General features: G+C 46.4%; 2 protein-coding genes across 5 annotated transcripts; one reads left to right on the top strand and one right to left on the bottom strand.

Annotated features, from left to right (window-relative positions):
- The first annotated feature begins 6 nt into the window (after positions 1 to 6).
- On the top strand, positions 7 to 14,228 carry IKZF5 (IKAROS family zinc finger 5). Of its 4 annotated transcripts, none has more exons than XM_053983522.1 (6): positions 7 to 65; positions 2,481 to 2,550; positions 3,406 to 3,499; positions 5,649 to 5,811; positions 6,091 to 6,273; positions 8,932 to 14,228. In XM_053983522.1, exons 4-6 carry the CDS (start codon positions 5,679 to 5,681, stop codon positions 9,873 to 9,875), a joined length of 1,260 nt encoding a protein of 419 aa, XP_053839497.1. In that variant the 5' UTR covers positions 7 to 65; positions 2,481 to 2,550; positions 3,406 to 3,499; positions 5,649 to 5,678; the 3' UTR covers positions 9,876 to 14,228. The 4 variants fall into 4 exon arrangements, with proteins under 4 accessions (XP_053839497.1, XP_053839496.1, XP_053839498.1 ...); XM_053983521.1 differs by having other exon boundaries at positions 2,481 to 2,546; XM_053983523.1 differs by lacking the exons at positions 7 to 65; positions 2,481 to 2,550; positions 3,406 to 3,499 and adding an exon at positions 5,295 to 5,548.
- Positions 14,229 to 14,507: 279 nt separating this feature from the next.
- Positions 14,508 to 17,747, bottom strand: PSTK (phosphoseryl-tRNA kinase). The gene is made up of 6 exons (XM_053983525.1): positions 17,429 to 17,747; positions 17,002 to 17,260; positions 16,074 to 16,272; positions 15,611 to 15,686; positions 15,378 to 15,471; positions 14,508 to 14,698 (listed from the first exon to the last, which is right to left on the bottom strand). The coding sequence occupies exons 1-6, from the start codon at positions 17,705 to 17,707 to the stop codon at positions 14,511 to 14,513; spliced, it is 1,095 nt and encodes a 364-aa protein (XP_053839500.1). The 5' UTR covers positions 17,708 to 17,747; the 3' UTR covers positions 14,508 to 14,510.
- Positions 17,748 to 17,899: the final 152 nt, after the last annotated feature.

A 17,899-nucleotide genomic window follows, 5' to 3' on the forward strand; every position in this document is an offset into this window, starting at 1 on the left:
GGGGGGGGAGGCACAACAAACATGGCGGCGGCGGCGGGAGGCGGGAGCGGCGCGGGGCGGCGGCGGTGAGTGCTGCGTGTCCTCCCCTTCCCTCTTCTTTCCTGCCCTTCCGTCCCTCTCCCTCTCCCTTTCCCTCCCTCCTTCTCCTTCCGGGGCCTCCCTGTGCCGTGACGGAGCCGGGCGGCGGGGGCGGGGGGCAGCGCTTGGGGAGGGCCGCGCTGCCCCGCCGGGAGCGGGGCCGGGTCAGCGGCGCAGCCCCGAGGCTGCTCCCTGGATGTGGAGCCGGGGGCCACAGAAATCAGAGGAACCACGGAAATCACAGAATCGCAGAAATCACAGAGTTACTGAAATCGCAGGGTCACTGTAGTCACAGAATCACAGAGTGGGTGAGGTTGGAAGGAATCGATCCGGTGCCACCTCCCTGCTCAGGCAGAGCCATCCCAGAACACGGCACAGGTTCTGGGGTATCTCCGGTGAGGGAGACTCCACACCCTCTCTGGGCAGTCTGTTCCAGCGCTGTCACCCTCACAATTAAGTTACTCCTCGTTGAGGTGGAACTTGCTGTGCATCCGTGGCTCTGGTGCCACTGCTGGCCCCCGGAGCAGAGCCTGGGCCCTGCTCTGCCGCTCCCTGCACCCGGGGACACCCGGGGACACCCAGGGACACCCAGGGACACCCAGGGACACCCAGGGCTGGGGGCCCTCCCAGCTGGGGCTCCTCTCCAGGCTGAACAGCCCCAGCTCCCTCAGCCTTTGCTGGGCACGGAGATGCTCCAGTCCCTTCAGCATCTTTGCTGCCCTTCACTGGTTGCTCTCCAGAAGCTCCGAGTCTCTCGTCCCGAGGAGCCCGGGACGGGCCACGCGGGTTTCTGGGAGGTTTTCCGTGGCCGTGCCGCTTCCCGCTCTCGCTTGGGCTGGAGGAGGAGGCGCTGGATCGACCGAGGGCGTTCAGGGTTGATGACAGGTCACGGGTGGCCACTGACGCTGTGCTTCACTCCCACTCCCCACGGTCAAAACTCCTTCAGGAGGACCTGGAAGGGCTTGGATGGAGGTTGGAATCATTCCTGCTTTCATTCATTTGCTACAGAAAAGATGGAACAGAGAGCACCCCCATTTTTAACCCGAGAAGAAGGTGGGATGCATAGATATGCTCACAGTAATTCAATTCTCCTGCTGCATACCTGTCCTCATAGATATTTTATGCTCTTATAATTCCTGCAGGATTAGTTCTGACTGTATGTGTGAAACTGCTGGGTGTACTCTATGAACTACTTTCTTTAGCAGCATTATTTAGGCAGAATATTTCATCCTGGCACGTTTTTTGACAGCAAACTGAGCTCACCTCAGTCCTGTGACCCCTGTTAAGTGCAGTTGTGCCTGGGTCGAAAATGAGTAACCAGTGCTCTGCTCCTGGTGGTGTGAAGCTGGAGGAGGAGTGGTTGTGTCAGCAGAGCTCGGGTAACACCTGGTGTCATCAGCCCATCCCTGGTGTGTGAAACACGAGCTGGGCTGCTCAGTTTCTGATCATCAGAATTGCATTTTCTGGTTTGCAGGAGTGACACAGCAAGGATCAGATGTGCGTCATTCTCCCCTGAGAAGGAGAGCTGCTGGCTGTGTAGCTCTAAAAAAATACCACATAAAATCACAGAGGGGTTTGAGCGCACAAATGGGAGCTTCGGGTCGTGTTTAGATTGTGGTGACTTCCCTACACTGGTGTAAAGAAAAAGATGAGGTAGAGAAAGGAAGTTTTATGCAGTTGAGCCCTAACCTGTTTATGAAATTTTATGTCATTTTCTTTAAAAATTAAGTGTTTTTTAAAAGCAATCAGTGCAACCAAGTAAGGCTGAGAGAATTGGGGTTGTTCAGCCTGGAGTAGAGAAGTCTTTGAGGTGACCTAATTGTGGCCTTTCAGTACAGGAAAGGACACAAAAGAAATATGGAGAGAGACTGTTTACAAGAGCCTGGAGTGACAAGGGGAAATGGCTTTAAACTGCCAGAGGGCAGGGTTAGATGGGATATTGGGAAGGAATTCCTCCCTGGGAGGGTGGGAGGCCCTGGCCCAGGCCCAGGGTGCCCAGAGCAGCTGTGGCTGCCCCTGGATCCCTGGCAGTGCCCAAGGCCAGGCTGGACAGGGCTTGGAGCACCTGGGACAGTGGGAGGTGTCCCTGCCATGGCAGGGGTGGCACTGGGTGGGCTTTCAGGTCCCTTCTAATCCAAACTATTCTGTGATTCTCTGAAATAAGTTTTAGTACCTTACCCAAAGGCACACACAGATTCTCCTCTGATAATGCTTTTCTGATAAAACTTTTGAGGTTGTTTCAAATGGTTTAATTTTAAATTGTTATTTCTTATTATAATTCATGGAAAGTTGGCTTGGTCAGGATTCTGTGTCACATTGTTCTGTTTTTCTCTTCATATCTTCAATATTAGAGGTATCTTTAATATTATAATTCATATCCTGATGTCTTTGCTTTATTGCAGGAGACACCAACAAATGGAACACAAATTAACCTAAGCCTACAGGAAGCTGGTGACACCTGGAAGAGGGTAGGTGGGTAGATAGATACATAAAGATGTGTTCCAGAATGACTTAATGGTGATAATCAATGCTGGGAGTTGAGCTCGCTCAGGTAAGATGTGAAAGAACATCCTCATCTGGATGCCAAAAATGAACAAACATCCATAAGTAGCTTTGGATACACTGAAGATATTTAAATGTGGTCTGGAATTAAAAACTTGGGTTCCTGTAGGTAACCTAAGTACCTATTAAAAATAAGGAATATTCTTATTGAAGTGGTAGCATTATAAATTATTTCTGATTATAGTCTAGAGAAATAATGTGACAGACTTGTTTTTCTCCTTCCAAATGTATCCCAAACTCTGTCTTCCCAAATTCATTGTGAATTGAGACTTCATATAGGTTTGTTAATTGCACTCCCCAAAACAAGCCTGACCACTGATTTCTGGGGAATATTTTAATCATTTCAGTGCAATATAATGGACTGGATTAAGACTTTTACTCAGGATAGGAAAGTCAAATTTTGGGAGAACTGTGAAACAGTGCTTTGTCTAAGGCTTCTTTCCAGCTTTGCTAATCACCAACATGCAGTTGTTTCCCAGCATTGCAGTTCCCATAAGTGACTGACCCAAATCTGGGGTTTTGGGAGCCAGATGTTTATTGGAAAACAGTCAGTGAGTCAGAAGTGTCCTTCAGGCAACATCCGGGAAGAAGAGGATGCAGTCTTTGAAAAACTTTTATGGGAAGTGTGCTAGTTTTAATAAAATTTAGAGCAGCAGAGTGATAGAGCCCTGTCTTTCAAACATAAATCTTTTTCAGGTTTCTTTCTTATAATTGATGGGGATTGGGAAGAGTAATGGACTCACATCTCCTTTTTATTCCTTCTAGGGAAAGCGGAGAAGCTGTGCTCTGTGCTTTTTATCTGACGTGTTGAGGTACATTTTGGAGCATGTTTGCTACTTAGCAGGGAACTAAAATTCAGGTATGATCCATTTTTATTTTTAAAAAGGCAGGATGATTTTTATTATTGTGTATTTTTTAAAATTTTATTTACTATTTTATTATGTCATTTACCTATTACTGAAAGCAATTTCCCCATAAATTGTATTTGGTGATCTTTAATGAGTTACAAATTCAAAAACCACTATTCTTATGGTTGTCAGTTTGTTCTTTGACTCACTCTAGTGGGTCTAATGCTGGCCAAATGCCCATGCACCCACTAAAAATTATTTATTTACTCATTTCCTGCTGAGAGATATGGATTAGGAGGGAGAGGGCAAACCAGGCTCAAAACTTTAAAGGGTATGAAGAAAACTTTAGTAACAGAATTAAAAGAAAAAATGATAAGAAATTCAGAATAAACCTTCAGAACACTTCTCCTCCCCCCACACCCTCTTCTTTCCCACAGACAACGTAAAGAGACAAAACCTGACCTTTCAGTCAGTTTACCTCCTCTAAAATAATCTTTCTTCAGTCCACCTAGGGAGTGGAGTCTCTCTTGCTATGCCATGGAGACTTGTCCATAAGAAGCAGTTCTCTCGTGGCTTCGGTGTCACACTGAATCAGCCACCCAGGAAAGGAAAATCTGTTTGCAGTGTGAAAGTCCCTCCCATGATTTTGCAGCTTTCCCAAAGCTGCTTTCATAGGCCATGTTAACTTATGGGGTACTATTTAAGGATGAGCTGTTCTAGCATAAAAACAGAAGTTCTCTTTTTTTTATCCCTGGGAACAGAGGTTTTTCTTGTTCTATCCCTAGGGCAAAGTTTCTCATCTCTCTCTGGTCAAACTTCTCATTGGATTACAGCTTTTCAGCATCCACATGCTCCAACATGTGTCCTTCTCTCAGGGGCTGTGGGTGAATGCTGCATCCCCCCGTGCACTTCATGAACTACAGGGAAAAAACAAAGTCTGATAGATCAAAAATATATCTTCACCATAGCATCACAAAAGAATTTCAGCCCAAGACTAAGGCATCTCCTCAATCCCCTCCCATCTACAATTGACTCCTCCTTTACTGCCCTCAGTGTCCATATTGTTTTCTCTAAGTGTCTTCACCCTTTCCTTTTCCTGACTGAGATTGGTGCTGGTATGTTCATTTGTTCTCAAGCTTTATCAGTTGAAACAGTTACAGAGTTCTGTATCATTGAAAGGCTGATCTTGTCCAGGCTCTGCAGTCCAGGAATCGCTGTGTGACACTGCTGATCATGTGCTCTCCGCTGGCGCCGCTCCTGCGCCTTTCCTTCATGTGGGGTGTCAGGAAAAAGAAACAAAACTGCTGCTGCTGCTTTTGTCCTTCTGCCTGCAGCATGGCTGCCTAAAAGCAGCTGAGCAAACAAAGTTCATTTGTGAGCCGTGCCGAGATAGCCCTGGCCGTGCTGACTCTGGCCACGCAGTCCTGGCCGCGCGGTGCTGGGACGGTACCGGCAGCACGGCCTGGTTGTGGCAGAAATCCCAGCCTAGCAGTGCTCTGACCAGAGCCCAGCCCAGCCAGGCCTGGCCCAGCCCAGCTGTGCCAGCCCAGCCCAGCCGGGCCTGCCCTGACCCAGCACGTGAGCCCAGCATGGCCGGCCTGGCCCAACCCGGCCATGTGAGCTCAGCCCAGCCAGGCCTGGCCCAACCCGGCCACGTGAGCTCGGCCCAGCCAGGCCTGGCCCAACCCGGCCATGTGAGCTCAGCCCAGCCAGGCCTGGCCCAACCCGGCTGTGCCAGCCCAGCTCAGCCAGGCCCGGCCTGACCCAGCCACATGAGCCCAGCCAGGCCAGTGACATCTTCAGGGGCCGTTAGCCAAGGGTGTTCATGCGCTAGCCCATCCTTAAATGTTCATAGAGGCGTATTCAGCTCTTCTAAGTGGTTTAAATGGGTGTCAATCTTTAATACTAGCCTGCTGATTGGTTAACTGGATGTCAATCTTCAAATCTAGCCAGCTGATTGGCTCGTTAAATTAGGCAGCTCATTGGCTCTGCCAGGTCCCCACCCCCTCAACTGAAAACCAGACTTTGTTAAACCACGACACACGTGCTGTGTGATAAAAGTAATTCTTCACTTAAAATCCAACCCAAAACCTGAACTTGTTACTATGAATGCAGCCAAATTCAATGACACTTGTGTTCTGAAAACATTTTCCCTTCTAGGCACGAGAGGTTGTAAATGAAAGAGTCAATATGGGGGAAAAGAAGGCAGAACCGTTGGATTTTGTGAAAGATTTTCAGGAATATCTGACCCAGCAGACTCACCATGTCAATATGATTTCTGGATCGGTTACTGGTGACAAGGAAGTAGAGACTCTCCAGGGAGGTGAGCTGATTCCAGTACCATAAATTTGATTTTTTTGAGAGTGACTTCAGTGTTCACAGTCCAGGTAATGGTGCAGCAGTATGGAAGCACTTCTGATAGTCATTTTCATGTCACAAAGGATGTGTATGTACCTTTGTTTTAGTCAGGGCATGTTTTTATAATTCTCTATATTTAAAGACCGAGGGCTGAGAGAAGCAAAAGCTATTTGGCATTTGCTCACAGTGTGACAGATGGTGTCCCACAGATTGTTCATTAAACTCTCTGTTGCATTGTTCACAGCTGGGACAGAAGGTGATCAGAATGGTCTGGATCATCCTTCTGTTGAAGTTTCACTGGATGAAAACTCAGGAATGTTGGTGGATGGGTTTGAAAGGACTTTTGATGGGAAGTTAAAGTGTCGATACTGTAACTATGCCAGCAAAGGAACAGCACGGCTCATCGAGCACATCAGGATTCACACAGGTATGGGATCTTCTGCTCTGCTGGCCTGGGAGGCCTTGGGGGATTTACTGAACATTGGGATTTCCATGTCAGCAGTTGGCAAATTCAAGCAGTGTGAGAATTCTTACCAGTAACTGGGTATTGGTGGGTTTTTATAGTCTGTTTTTGTAAAGGTGTACCTATTTAAGCTGTGCAAATCCCTACTGACATTTATGATTATAAGTAACAATAGGGGAGTAAAGTTTAGCATGAAAGCTTCAATGTAAATTGAAGGGCCCTAAAAATATCTTCGGGTTTTTCTGTGCTGATGAGAAAAGTGACAAATGTATATTTTCCTACACAGAGATTTATAGGGCCTTTTCTTCCTCTGTTGTTCAGCCACGAAAACATTCCTGTTCTGTACAACATTCTAGATGTGGAAGTACAAAGCATAGTAATAAGAATAAAGTTATTGGTAGAATATTGAAATGTGAGGACATACCATCAAGTTAGTGACTGATATCAGTAGTGAACAGAAAAATTATCAACTGTGGCTTGTTAAGGAGCATTGGCCACTGTTGGATGTATAAACCTGAAAAGCAAAACTCTCATACAGGTTAAAATATCCTAAACTGTTCTGAAACCTCCAACTTCATGGCAAATGAGAGAAAACAAAAACATAGGTGCTTATGAACTCTGTCAAGTATATCACACCAATACATTCGACTTCAGGGTGTTAAGCAGAGCAGAAAAAAATTGTGTCGTGCAAAGAATGAAAGTTTTTACAGGTTTCCAGTGTAGTATGGATTGTCCCAAAATTTCCAAGTCTCTTTTCAGTGGTCTTGGGTAGGTGGTGTTTTGGGACTCACCTGTTATAACTGGGATGTGACTGTAGCCCTCCTCAGGTACAGTTAGTCAGATCCTCACTTTGCTGGGAGCCATTCCTTCCACACAGGAGCTCCCTGGGTGGATTTTGGAAAGGTTGGGCTCCTTGCACTGGCCCTGCAGTGTTGGCTTGTTTCAACAGGGCATAATGGGGTAGGAAATGGCAACCAACCAGAAATCAAAGAGTTCTGAGGTTCAGATTCTGAAGGACCTGATAAATTCTTCTCTTGTGTCTTCCAGAACAAGAAAAGAATTACTTTGGTTTGGTTTGGTTTGTTTTTTCACTCAAGGAAGAAGATCCAAGGCCTGAGTGTTGTTTGGCTTGGAAGGCTGGCAGAGGGCCAGGAGGATGGGTTGCTTGTGCTGTGAAGGCTCAGATGAGTCAGCATTAAAGTAGGGAAGTGGCAGCTGACTCAGAGCCTCAGAGCAGTGTAAATAAGCAGGTACAGCATCCTGGACATCTGCCAAAGGAATTGTGACCCAGGCCTGATCATGCAGCCATTATCATTATTATCATTATTATTAAGTGCAGCCTACTGCAGGATTGGCTTCATGCTGAGTCTGAGAGCAGATAATGAGTAGTTCACCAGCTGTGTTGTGCTACGTGTGATGCAAAACTTTTATCTCTGTGTGTCCAGTTTAGAATGAAATCAGATTGGCAAATTCTGTGTGAATGCAGGGAGTTTGTCAATCTTCTCATAGCATTTTATCAAGTCTCCAGATCTTTACCCATCCTTGTGTGTATATATTTAAGTACAGAGAGATGCTCATGGAGAAGTCATGGTTTTACTTGGTGCAATGAAGGTAGTTAGAGGTAGCACAAAAATAGATTTCTTTCCTCTTGGAGTGCTGCCAGTGATGTAGGGGGAATAAAAGAAATCTGTTTGGTATCCCAGACTGTGATTCCAAACTATGGAATGCTCATCAGTCACATGACAGGGATTTAGAAATTGAGCTGGCACTCGAGATAGGAAGAGTAAGATGATCTTTCATTACAGCACCTGAACACACATCAGATCCTTTGGGCACTTCTGACATTGCAGTCCTGGATCTGTAACTCCTAGATCAGTCTATCAAGGGAAAATCAGAAGTCCTAAAGTGCTGCATTACAAAAGTGTTGGCCTGTTATTATGTTACATTAACTTTTTAAAAAATACTCAGAAAACTTTGTATCTATAAATTTCATTTGATAGAAGAACAAAGTTCTCCATGTGCAAAGGAAATGATGGTCTCCCTGACCATCATCCCATCTCCCATCTGGAAGAGCACAGCTCACCAGGGAATGCCTGGCTTTTGTTTTCTGTTACAACTCTTTAGCTGCAGGATCCTTTTTCAAAGCTCAGTCCTTGAGTGGCTGCCTGTGTGCTCGGGTTATTTAGGTGGTAGTTCCAGGATGTTTAGGAGTAGGGATGTTTGGAAGGTCCCAGAAGGATCCCTCCCTCAGAGTTATCATGAGGAACAGTGACATTTTGGTGGTGCAGACATTCCTGTGTTCCCCAGTGCCCTCCATGGGTGAGATTGGACCCAGGGCACCACACCAACACCACTGCACTCAGTCCTTGGCGTTGCTGCTGCAGTTCCCAGGTGGGTTGTGTGTTATGCTAGTTCCACTCAGGATTTTTCTGGGTGCTGATGATCTGTGGGCGAGGCAGAGCTGTCCCAGTGCTCTCCACTCTCCCAGGATACCCAGCTGAGCTCGAGGCTGGCGGTGACTGAAGTTGGACGAGCGGCTCACAACGAGCCGCTCCGTGCTGCACACAAAGCCTTTTCCAGGCGCTCCGAGGTGCTGTGGGCTAACCTGTTCTGATTTTCCAGGGGAGAAGCCACACAGGTGCCACCTGTGTCCCTTTGCCTCGGCCTACGAGCGTCACCTGGAGGCTCACATGCGGTCCCACACCGGGGAGAAGCCCTACAAGTGTGAGCTGTGCTCCTTCCGCTGCAGCGACCGCAGCAACCTGTCCCACCACCGCCGGCGCAAGCACAAGATGGTGCCCATCAAGGGGACGAGGTCTTCCCTGAGCAGCAAGAAGATGTGGGGGGTTCTGCAGAAGAAGACCAGCAATTTGGGGTACAGCAGAAGAGCATTAATTAATCTGAGTCCGCCTTCCATGGTGGTGCAGAAGCCAGACTACCTTAATGATTTCACCCATGAAATCCCCAATATCCAGACTGAGGCGTACGAGAGCATGACAAAATCCACTCCGAGCGGTGGCTTGCCAAGAGATCCACAAGACCTCATGGTGGATAATCCTTTAAACCAGCTCTCCACGTTAGCAGGACAGTTGTCCAGTTTGCCACCTGAAAACCAAAATCCAGCCTCTCCTGATGTCGTTTCCTGTCAAGACGAAAAGCCTTTCATGATACAGCAGCCTGCTGCACCTGCAGTAGTTTCAGCTGTGTCAGCAAATATTCCTCAGAATTCCTCTCCGACCAGCCCTGATTCGCGGCCCGCACACAATCAGAGGAACTATAGTCCCGTGGCAGGGCCCAGCAGTGACCGCAGTGCCCACACCAGTACTCCCAGTATCAGCAACAGCCAGCCGAGTACTCCAGCTCCAGCCCTGCCAGTGCAGGACCCTCAGCTCCTGCACCACTGCCCACACTGTGACATGTACTTTGCAGACAATATCCTTTACACCATCCACATGGGATGCCACGGATTTGAAAATCCTTTCCAGTGTAACATTTGTGGGTGTAAGTGTAAAAACAAGTACGACTTCGCTTGCCACTTTGCGAGAGGCCAACATAATCAACATTGACTGAGAACATGCTTTCGTTTAGTTTTTTAACATATTACAGTCTATTTTTCATACTTGCTGATGGAAAGCTTGCACATTCCCATAAGGAATCTTCACATTAATCAATTCGACAGAGGAGGCAAATTGATTTCCGTGTTCTTGTAAAACTTGCCAGGGAAATTTTGTATCACATTCAGTTGCTGTTTTATATGTAGCCTTTCAAAAAAAGCCAAGAGTGCTGTAAGGGTTGGAATGCATTTACATGCTGTGGTTGCTAAATTTAAGTTGCTTGCACTTAATCCCAATAAACATTCTGCAAGTGGAGAAGCAGAGCGTGTGTCCTGAACCATAGGATGTAATTCCCAGATTGTTTACTAGGCAACACAAGATATATTATCCATAAAACACAAAAGGTCAATGCAATGACACATCATGTAGAGACAGGACAAGGAGGAATGGTGCCAGAGGGCAGGGTTGGATGGGATTTTGGGAAGGAATTGTTCCCTGGGAGGGTGGGCAGGTCCTGGCACAGGGTGCCCGGAGCAGCTGTGGCTGCCCCTGGATCCCTGGCAGTGCCCAAGGCCAGGTTGGACAGGGTTTGGAGCACCCTGGGATAGTGGAAGGTGTGTGTCCTTTAAGGTCCCTTCCAACCCCAGCCATTCTATGACTTTGGAGAAATCTTTAAAAACCTGGCTACTCAAACAAACACAAGCAATTTTCACGTACAAATTCAATTTGATGTAAAAGTTGCTTTGATCTGATGAAGGTTGATAATAAGTTTTTGTTTAGTATAGTCTAAACTCTTCATGCTAGGACTTAAACACTAATTTAACTATTAGCACAAAACTAGAAGATAACAGGTTATTGTGAATAAAACTATGGTAGGAAAAAAAAAAAGAGCTAAAAGCCTGTCATTCATGAGTTATAAAAACAAAAAAGTAAGATACCTTATTTTACCTACACTCTACAAAATTTTACCTGTCATTGTTTTTCAGAGGAGGTAATTTTTAGAGTCATAATGAAGAGCCTGTAGAATTAATATATATTCTGTGAGATTTCTAACTGCCTTAAACTGAGTTGTACAGATATTTAAATTTTGCACAATTAGACTTCTGTCCTGCTGATAGAAGTTCTGATAGAAACAAACAAGAAGTTTACAAATCAAACTCCTTTGTTCAGTTTTATGTTGGGCCAGGCTACAACTGAGAGGTTGCCTATATTTTTGAGAGTTGTATAATCCAGTTTATTGTAAATTTCATCTGACTTGGAGGCTTGGTTTGTCCCCTCTCCCAGGTTTGATGTCCTTTGGGTGAGCTGGGAGTAAGGGGAAGGACCTCTGGCTTTTTCTGGGCTCCATGCAGGATGCAAAGGAAAACTAGCTGACTACACTGAAGTTGTGTTTAGGAATTGTGGATGGCAAATGGTAACTGAAGTTGTTTATTTTGTTTCATAGTGTACACTCATCTTTAGAAGCCCTCAGGCTAAAGGACAGGCACTTTAACATAAACCTGAGTAAAACATCTAATTAAAATGAATAATAACTTTATGTGCTAGATAAGAATTTGAGATATTAAAAATAAAGGAAGAACTGTTACTTTTCCCATATTTAGACATGCACTTTTACCTTGGTTTGTCCCACTTGAGACAAATTAAAGCTTCCCTTATATATTCCCCTTTTCCTATCAGCAAACCGTGTTTTGTTAAAAGCAAGGAGATTTTATTAATGTTCCACAAGTCAGAGGTTGGAATCTCAATAGCAAATGCTTGGCTTATTCAAATTTATATTGTTATGGGAGCTAAAACTTCCTGAAACCAATGGAAAAACTTACAGTGATCAGGGTGAGATCAATGTAGGAAAACAACCTGTGTAAGAATTTTAGCTGTAGAAGTAATTTTGACTTTAATTAAATAGAAATTTGGATACCAGATGTGTTTCTGTCTACCTGACTGACCTACTGTTGAATTTCTGTGCTTGAGGAACTGGGTTCTTTCTTGGCTGTGCAGTCTTGAAGTAATGAGGTCAGAAAACTGCCACTGGAGTGGTTCCAGTGTAGTGAAGATGAACAGTAACACTGTCACTCCTAAAAATTGTTTTGGTTTCAGGCCTGGTTCAGAATTTGTTTTGCTGGATTTGTAAGACAGAATGTAATTTGCATTTTTCATCAGGACACTGTGTAATTCCAAAAAAATGCATTGTTGCTTTATACTTTTTAGATTTATTTTATAAGTAAAACTGCAAGTCTGTGTGTGTAAACATCCTTTATTTTATTTTAAGGAGTAAAAGTTGACTGAACTGGAATCCAGTTAGAAGTTACTGCTCCTGGACAGGTTTTGGAATCAAAATTTTTTCCAGTCAAAGAGGGCAGAAAGGGTGGCTGTCTTTGGATCACACATTGAACAATTCTACAATTTAAATTTGGCTCAAATGTGGTGTTAGGATAAGAGACATTTCTCTTGAAGACTTTACAATTAGTAATTTATGGAAGTGGTTTTCCTTGCCTTTTTGATAGATGATGCACTCTCCTGTTCCTAAGCTCTGGCATTTCCAAGGAAACTTGTGGAATGGTGGTGCTCCAGGGAGCACCTTACAGTACTGAGTGACCACAGCAGCCAAGTGCTCCTTGGCTTGTGGTTTTTTCCTTGCTGGTATCGTAGGGAGAGTAATTTCCATGTGCACAGATGTGGGTTCTGACCCTCTGGGGCTTCTGTTGGCAGTGTTAAAGTTGTTAGAGGCTTTTCTTTGTCTCGTGATTTGGTGATTGAGAGAAACGACTCCTGAGCCACTATGGCCTTGAACAGAACTCAGGATAGGTCACTGATGGAGGAGCTGGGAGCAAGAGGAAGCCTGCAGGATCTCATGGAAAAGAGGCCCTTGTTTAGGGGGGATCCCATTGTGGGGAATGTATGTTCTTAACAACAGAACTCTGTGTGAAATAATCTATCCCCAAGCCTTGCAAATCATTGTTTGGAAGGATTTTCCTGCTGCTGCCTGGATACCATTGGTTCTGCTCTTGAGTAACGAAGGGAAAGGTTAGCTGGGACATCTCTGAACGGTTGAGGAATGAAAAAACTCTTTTCCCTGTTTCCTTGGGCAAACTCCTCATTGCAGGGGGTTCTGGGGCAGCAGCAGCAGCTGTGGTGCTCATCCCTTGGCTCTGCACCCAGATCCCTGGGTGGATCCCTGTGTCCTTCCCAGGACTGTTCATGTTCCATGATCACACTGTGTGTTCAGTTGTGCCAAACAATGCCCTGACATCGTTGTCCCCTTCTGCCAACTGAGGAGCTTTGGAAGGTGTATTTTCCATAATTTATACATACTTTTGACTATAATTTAAAGACCAGAGCTGGTAGTGGCAAATTCTTTCCAAGAATGATCCCTTGCACAAGCAGGCCTTACCCAGAGTCAGGGAGGGAGACTTGTCCAGGATTCTGGGATTCAGTCCTTAGTTAAATTTTTTTCATATTGAGTCCTCCATGTGCTACACTGCACTCACTTGTTTTGGTGGTTTTTTTAAAAACCCAAATCCTCACATTACAAGGTAATGGGTGATTAGCATTTTAACTGTTATTAATGGAAGTTTGGGAAGGAGATGGAATTTTTCCATAGCTCAGTTCTGTTAAGTTCTGTAGTTGCAAAACATGAATTTTGTGGGGGTTTTGTTTTTATTGTCATAGCTTATTTTATAGCTTTGTGAACATTTCTAACATGCACTATTTATAGCACTCAATACACATTTACTGTTTTGAGACTGAATATTCCAATGAACATTTGAATATTTGAACATCTTCATTTTCTCAGTTAATTCTTCAACTGTGAAGGAGGCAATAAGAAAAATAGCTGTTTTGTCACAGACACATGTTTAGATGAAGAGGATTTAGACATAAAATGTTGATTGGCTTTTTAATATAAAACTCAGTGCTGGGACAATTTCCAGCACCATTTTCCAGACAAATAATCTGTTACTGTTTGTTTTGTTCTAGAATGTTTTGGGGGTTTGCTTTTTGTTTGTTTTTGACAAAGGGAATGTAATTTAGAAGTCTTCACTGGCAAGTTTTCTACTAATTTTAAGCTTCTTGGAAAACCTACAGCAAATGATGTTCTGCTGCAGGAAAGCTCTCTCCTGCTAAAGCATTTTTCATTAAGCAATCCTTGTGTATGTGCTTTTAAGTACCTACTTTGTTAATAATATGTATCTCAGTGTAAAGAACAGATTTTATGCAAAAATGAAACCTGTTAGAGTTGTAAAATAAATTTTAATGTTAGTGAACATTTCTGAGACGACAAGGTTAATTCTGAAATTACTCTGTGTCGTGTAGTTCATGTTGTGAAGGTTTGCTTTTGTAAGATATGAATAAAATAACACTTTCTAATTAGGTCCCATGTCAATTCTTAATTGCATATCCTTCCATGGGTGGAGCTGGTGGTTTCCCAAGTGCTCCTCCTGGGTTAACTCTTTCTGATTCTGTGAAATTTAAATCTCAGGATGGTTTGCTCTTGGCTTGATCTCCACAGCCAAGAACAGCTTGTTTAGACTTGATTAAACTGTTTCTCTTCCATATCATAGGAAGAGAAGGCACAGGGGCTCCAGAGGAGGGAGCTGCACCTCAGATCTCTCAGCAGCTTGGACTTCTAAACACCCAACATTCTCTATGTCATTATTTTAAAATATATTTATTTACTACATTGATTGCCTCATGTTGGAATGAAGAAATAACACTTGTAGCAGGGTCAGAATATTGGGTTTTCAAAGTCTTTCCTTGCCTCAAGTCTTCCAAAAATTCTGCTTTCAGTTTGTTGAGTTCTTCTGCCAGGCTCTTCATCTCACTTGGGAGAACACTTCTACCTAAAACAAAATTGAAACTGAACTTTTAACTTCTTGCTTACAGAAAAAATTGCAGAACCACAGAATTTCCTGAGCGGGAAGGGACCCACAGGATCATCCAGTGCAGCTCCTGGCCCTGCACAGACCCCCCAACCACCCCACCCTGGAGTGCTGTCCAAGCTCCTGGGGCTCTGGCAGCCTCGTGCCATTCCCTGGGGAGCCTGGGCAGTGCCCAGCACCCTCTGGGGAAGAGCCTTTCCCTAAATCCAACCTAAACCCCCCTGACAATGCTCCAGCCGTTCCCTCCTGTCCCTGGTCACAGAGGGAAGCCTGAACACAGGCACAGAGCTGAGCTTTTCAGTTAAGGACACCGAGCTGCTCCTTGTATAAATCTTAGGAGCAAACCAGTGCAGAATGCAAAGCCCTGTCCTTATTGACACGTGTCCTAAAACAGTATTAAAATCCTCTAAAATGCTGCTCTGTACTAAATGGGCTTATTAAAGCTGTAATTAATACAGTTAATAAATATGATTCTGGTTTTTAAATCTACAAACTTCCACAGGTAACACTGACCAGAGTTGTGAAGGTGTTGCCTCAGGCACACCTGCTGGGACAGGATTCCTGACCAGTTTATCCCGAGGGAATTTCAGGGGCTGTTTCCCATTGCCAGCTAGGATAGGTGGGATGGGTGGAGAGGTACCTTTGGCATCCTGCATGGCCTCAGAGATGACTCTCCTGCACGCCTGGTCAGCCTGGTGGACTGCACTGCCTGCACAGATGGCTCGAGCTGCCTCCTGGCCAGGGCCACCAGGAAGGAAGAAAACAAGCAGAGACTTTGAATTTACTTGACTTTTGAAGTGCCATTTGAGAACAACACGTTAGCAGCAGCTCAGGCAGCAGCCAAAGCTGTGTCCTGAAGCCCAGCAGTGCTACCTTCTGCTCCGTGTCCTCCTCGTTTGGCCTCTCTGGATTCTCCAAGGCAGTGGCCAGCAAGTTCACGATCTGCTCACTAGGAAAAGAGAGTAAACCATGGCAAGCAAACAGATAACACTTCTTTTCCTTTCTAACTACGCCACAGAAAAAAAAAAAAAGAAAAGCAAGATTTCAATTATTTTTTAAGGCAATCAGTGAAATAATCTGAAATTAAAAACTGAAATTAATTTTAGTGTTCCAGACAATTTGCACAGATTTTCAGTGACAGGGTAGGAATGCTGTGAGTTTTGAGGTTAACTCTGCAGAGGGTGGTGGCTGTGAGCTCCCAACAAGCCTGGCCTCCAAAAATCACCACTGGTGATGTAAAAAATAATATTTTTTACGCATTGTGTAGATACAATAAGAAACTTCTACCACTGAAAATAGCACTTAGGGAAAACTCTAGGATCAATCAGTAACATACTCATCCTCTGAGATGCAATCAGAACTACTCAGAATGAGGCTGTGCTGCTCCCAGGTGTTTTTCCTGAGATCTGGCATTTCTATTTTCCTTGCCATTAATTGTATTGTCTGCTCAGGCACAGGATCACTTCTGAGGCGATTCCTCTGCAGGCAGCATTCCACTGGACACTCTAAGAATAACTGGCAGAAGCCCAAGGAATCTAAAAAGAACAGAACCAGACAATTTTGTCTTTAAACAGTTCAAGTAACAATTTCTGAGAGCAGCATGCAGGAGAAAGGCTCTGCATGAATCAGGAGCTTCTGCACTGGTTCTGAGCCTGACATGGACACAAACCTGGACAGGGAACAGAATTTTACCTTCAAGGCTGCACAAGAAACGTCTGAGATCAACACACAGAACCATGGAATGCTTTGGATTGGGAGGGACCTTAAAGCCCATCCATTCCACCCCTGCCATGGAAGTGACACTTCCCACTGTCCCAGGCTGCTCCAAGCCCTGTCCAGCCTGGCCTTGGGCACTGCCAGGGATCCAGGAGCAGCCAGAGCTCCTCTGGGCACCCTGTGCCAGGGCCTGCCCACCCTCCCAGGGAACAATTCCTAATTCCCAATATCCCATCCATCCCTGCCCTCTGGCACTGGGAAGCCATTTCCCCTGCCCTGTCATTCCATGCCCTTGTCCAAAGTCCCTCTCCAGCTCTCTTGGAGTCTCCTTAAGTACTGGAAGGTGCTTTAAGGCTGCTCTAGGAAGGGGTTTACAAGATCTACCAATTTATAATAAGGCAGTAACAAAGTTACATTGATTGCTACTCTATCACAGACATCCAGCAATGAGAACAACCAACGCTCCAGGAGAGCGCTTGAAAGAAGGCAGCCGGAGTGCCCTGAATTTCCTACAAACATCCTCATGCCGAAGATCAAGGAATAATTACATTTGCGGGCCAGCTGGTACACCTCGTAGCGCATGCTCTGGTAATAAAAGTTGTCATCCAGCAGGAGGACGAGCGGCCGGGAGGCGGCTCCGGCGCCCCGCTCCGCGGCGGGCAGCAGCCCCTCCCGGCGGCAGCAGCCCAGGAAGCGCTGCCAGCCCGGCTGCGCGGGGCCGGGCAGCGGCGCCCCGGTGAGCAGCGCCCGCAGGAGCCCCTCCAGGCACTGCAGCAGCTCGCGGCGGCTCTGCTTCCAGCCGGGCAGCTGTGGAGAGAGGAAGGCGAGAGGTCACGGCCCCGCATCGCCGCTGCCGAGCGCTGCCGCCCCCCGGGCCCCGCCGGGAGGGGACCGGGCCCCGAGCCGGCCGCGTCCCGTTGCCTGGCAACCGCGGTCGCACGCGGTGACGTAACACGGGCGCGGCCGCGCACTGACCAATGGGGACGGCTCGTGCGGGCCCGCCCCCGGCGCGCGCGGGCGGAAGGCCTCGGGCGGGATGAGCTCGTCGTAAGCGAGCAGCGCGCAGGCCCAGCCCGGCCGCTGCCGCAGCCGGCGGCTCAGGCCGCGGGCCAGCGTGGACTTGCCGGCCGCGGGCAGCCCGCACAGCAGGCACAGCCCCACCCGAGCGCCGCCGCTCCCCCGTTGCTGCTGCTGCTGCTCCGCCGCCGCCGCCAGCGCTGCCGGTTCCGCCGCTTCCGCCGGCGCTGTGCGCATGCGCCGGGCCCGCGTCGCGGGGCGCCCCCTGGCGGGCTCGGCGCAAACGACGGAGCCGGGAACGGCCCCTTTAACGCGCTCTGGGTTGAGCCATTTCTTATCCCTTTGTGGATTTACCCATTTTTTACCCGGTTCTGGTTTTAGTAATTTTTTACCTGGTTCTGGTTTTACCCATTTTTTTACCCGGTTCTC

The sequence above is a fragment of the Vidua macroura genome, chromosome 8, assembly GCF_024509145.1.
Source record: "Vidua macroura isolate BioBank_ID:100142 chromosome 8, ASM2450914v1, whole genome shotgun sequence".
Lineage (NCBI taxonomy): Eukaryota > Metazoa > Chordata > Aves > Passeriformes > Viduidae > Vidua > Vidua macroura.

Coding starts and splice junctions, on each gene's coding strand:
- IKZF5 (XM_053983522.1), top strand. CDS start 5,679: ATGGGGGAAAAGAAGGCAGAACCGTTGGATTTTGTGAAAGATTTTCAG. Junction 5,812..6,090: donor AGTAGAGACTCTCCAGGGAG/GTGAGCTGATTC, acceptor CATTGTTCACAG/CTGGGACAGAAGGTGATCAG. Junction 6,274..8,931: donor GCACATCAGGATTCACACAG/GTATGGGATCTT, acceptor CTGATTTTCCAG/GGGAGAAGCCACACAGGTGC.
- PSTK (XM_053983525.1), bottom strand. CDS start 17,707: ATGCGCACAGCGCCGGCGGAAGCGGCGGAACCGGCAGCGCTGGCGGCG. Junction 15,687..16,073: donor GATTGCATCTCAGAGGATGA/GTATGTTACTGA, acceptor CTCTTTTCCTAG/TGAGCAGATCGTGAACTTGC. Junction 15,472..15,610: donor AGGAGGACACGGAGCAGAAG/GTAGCACTGCTG, acceptor GGCCCTGGCCAG/GAGGCAGCTCGAGCCATCTG.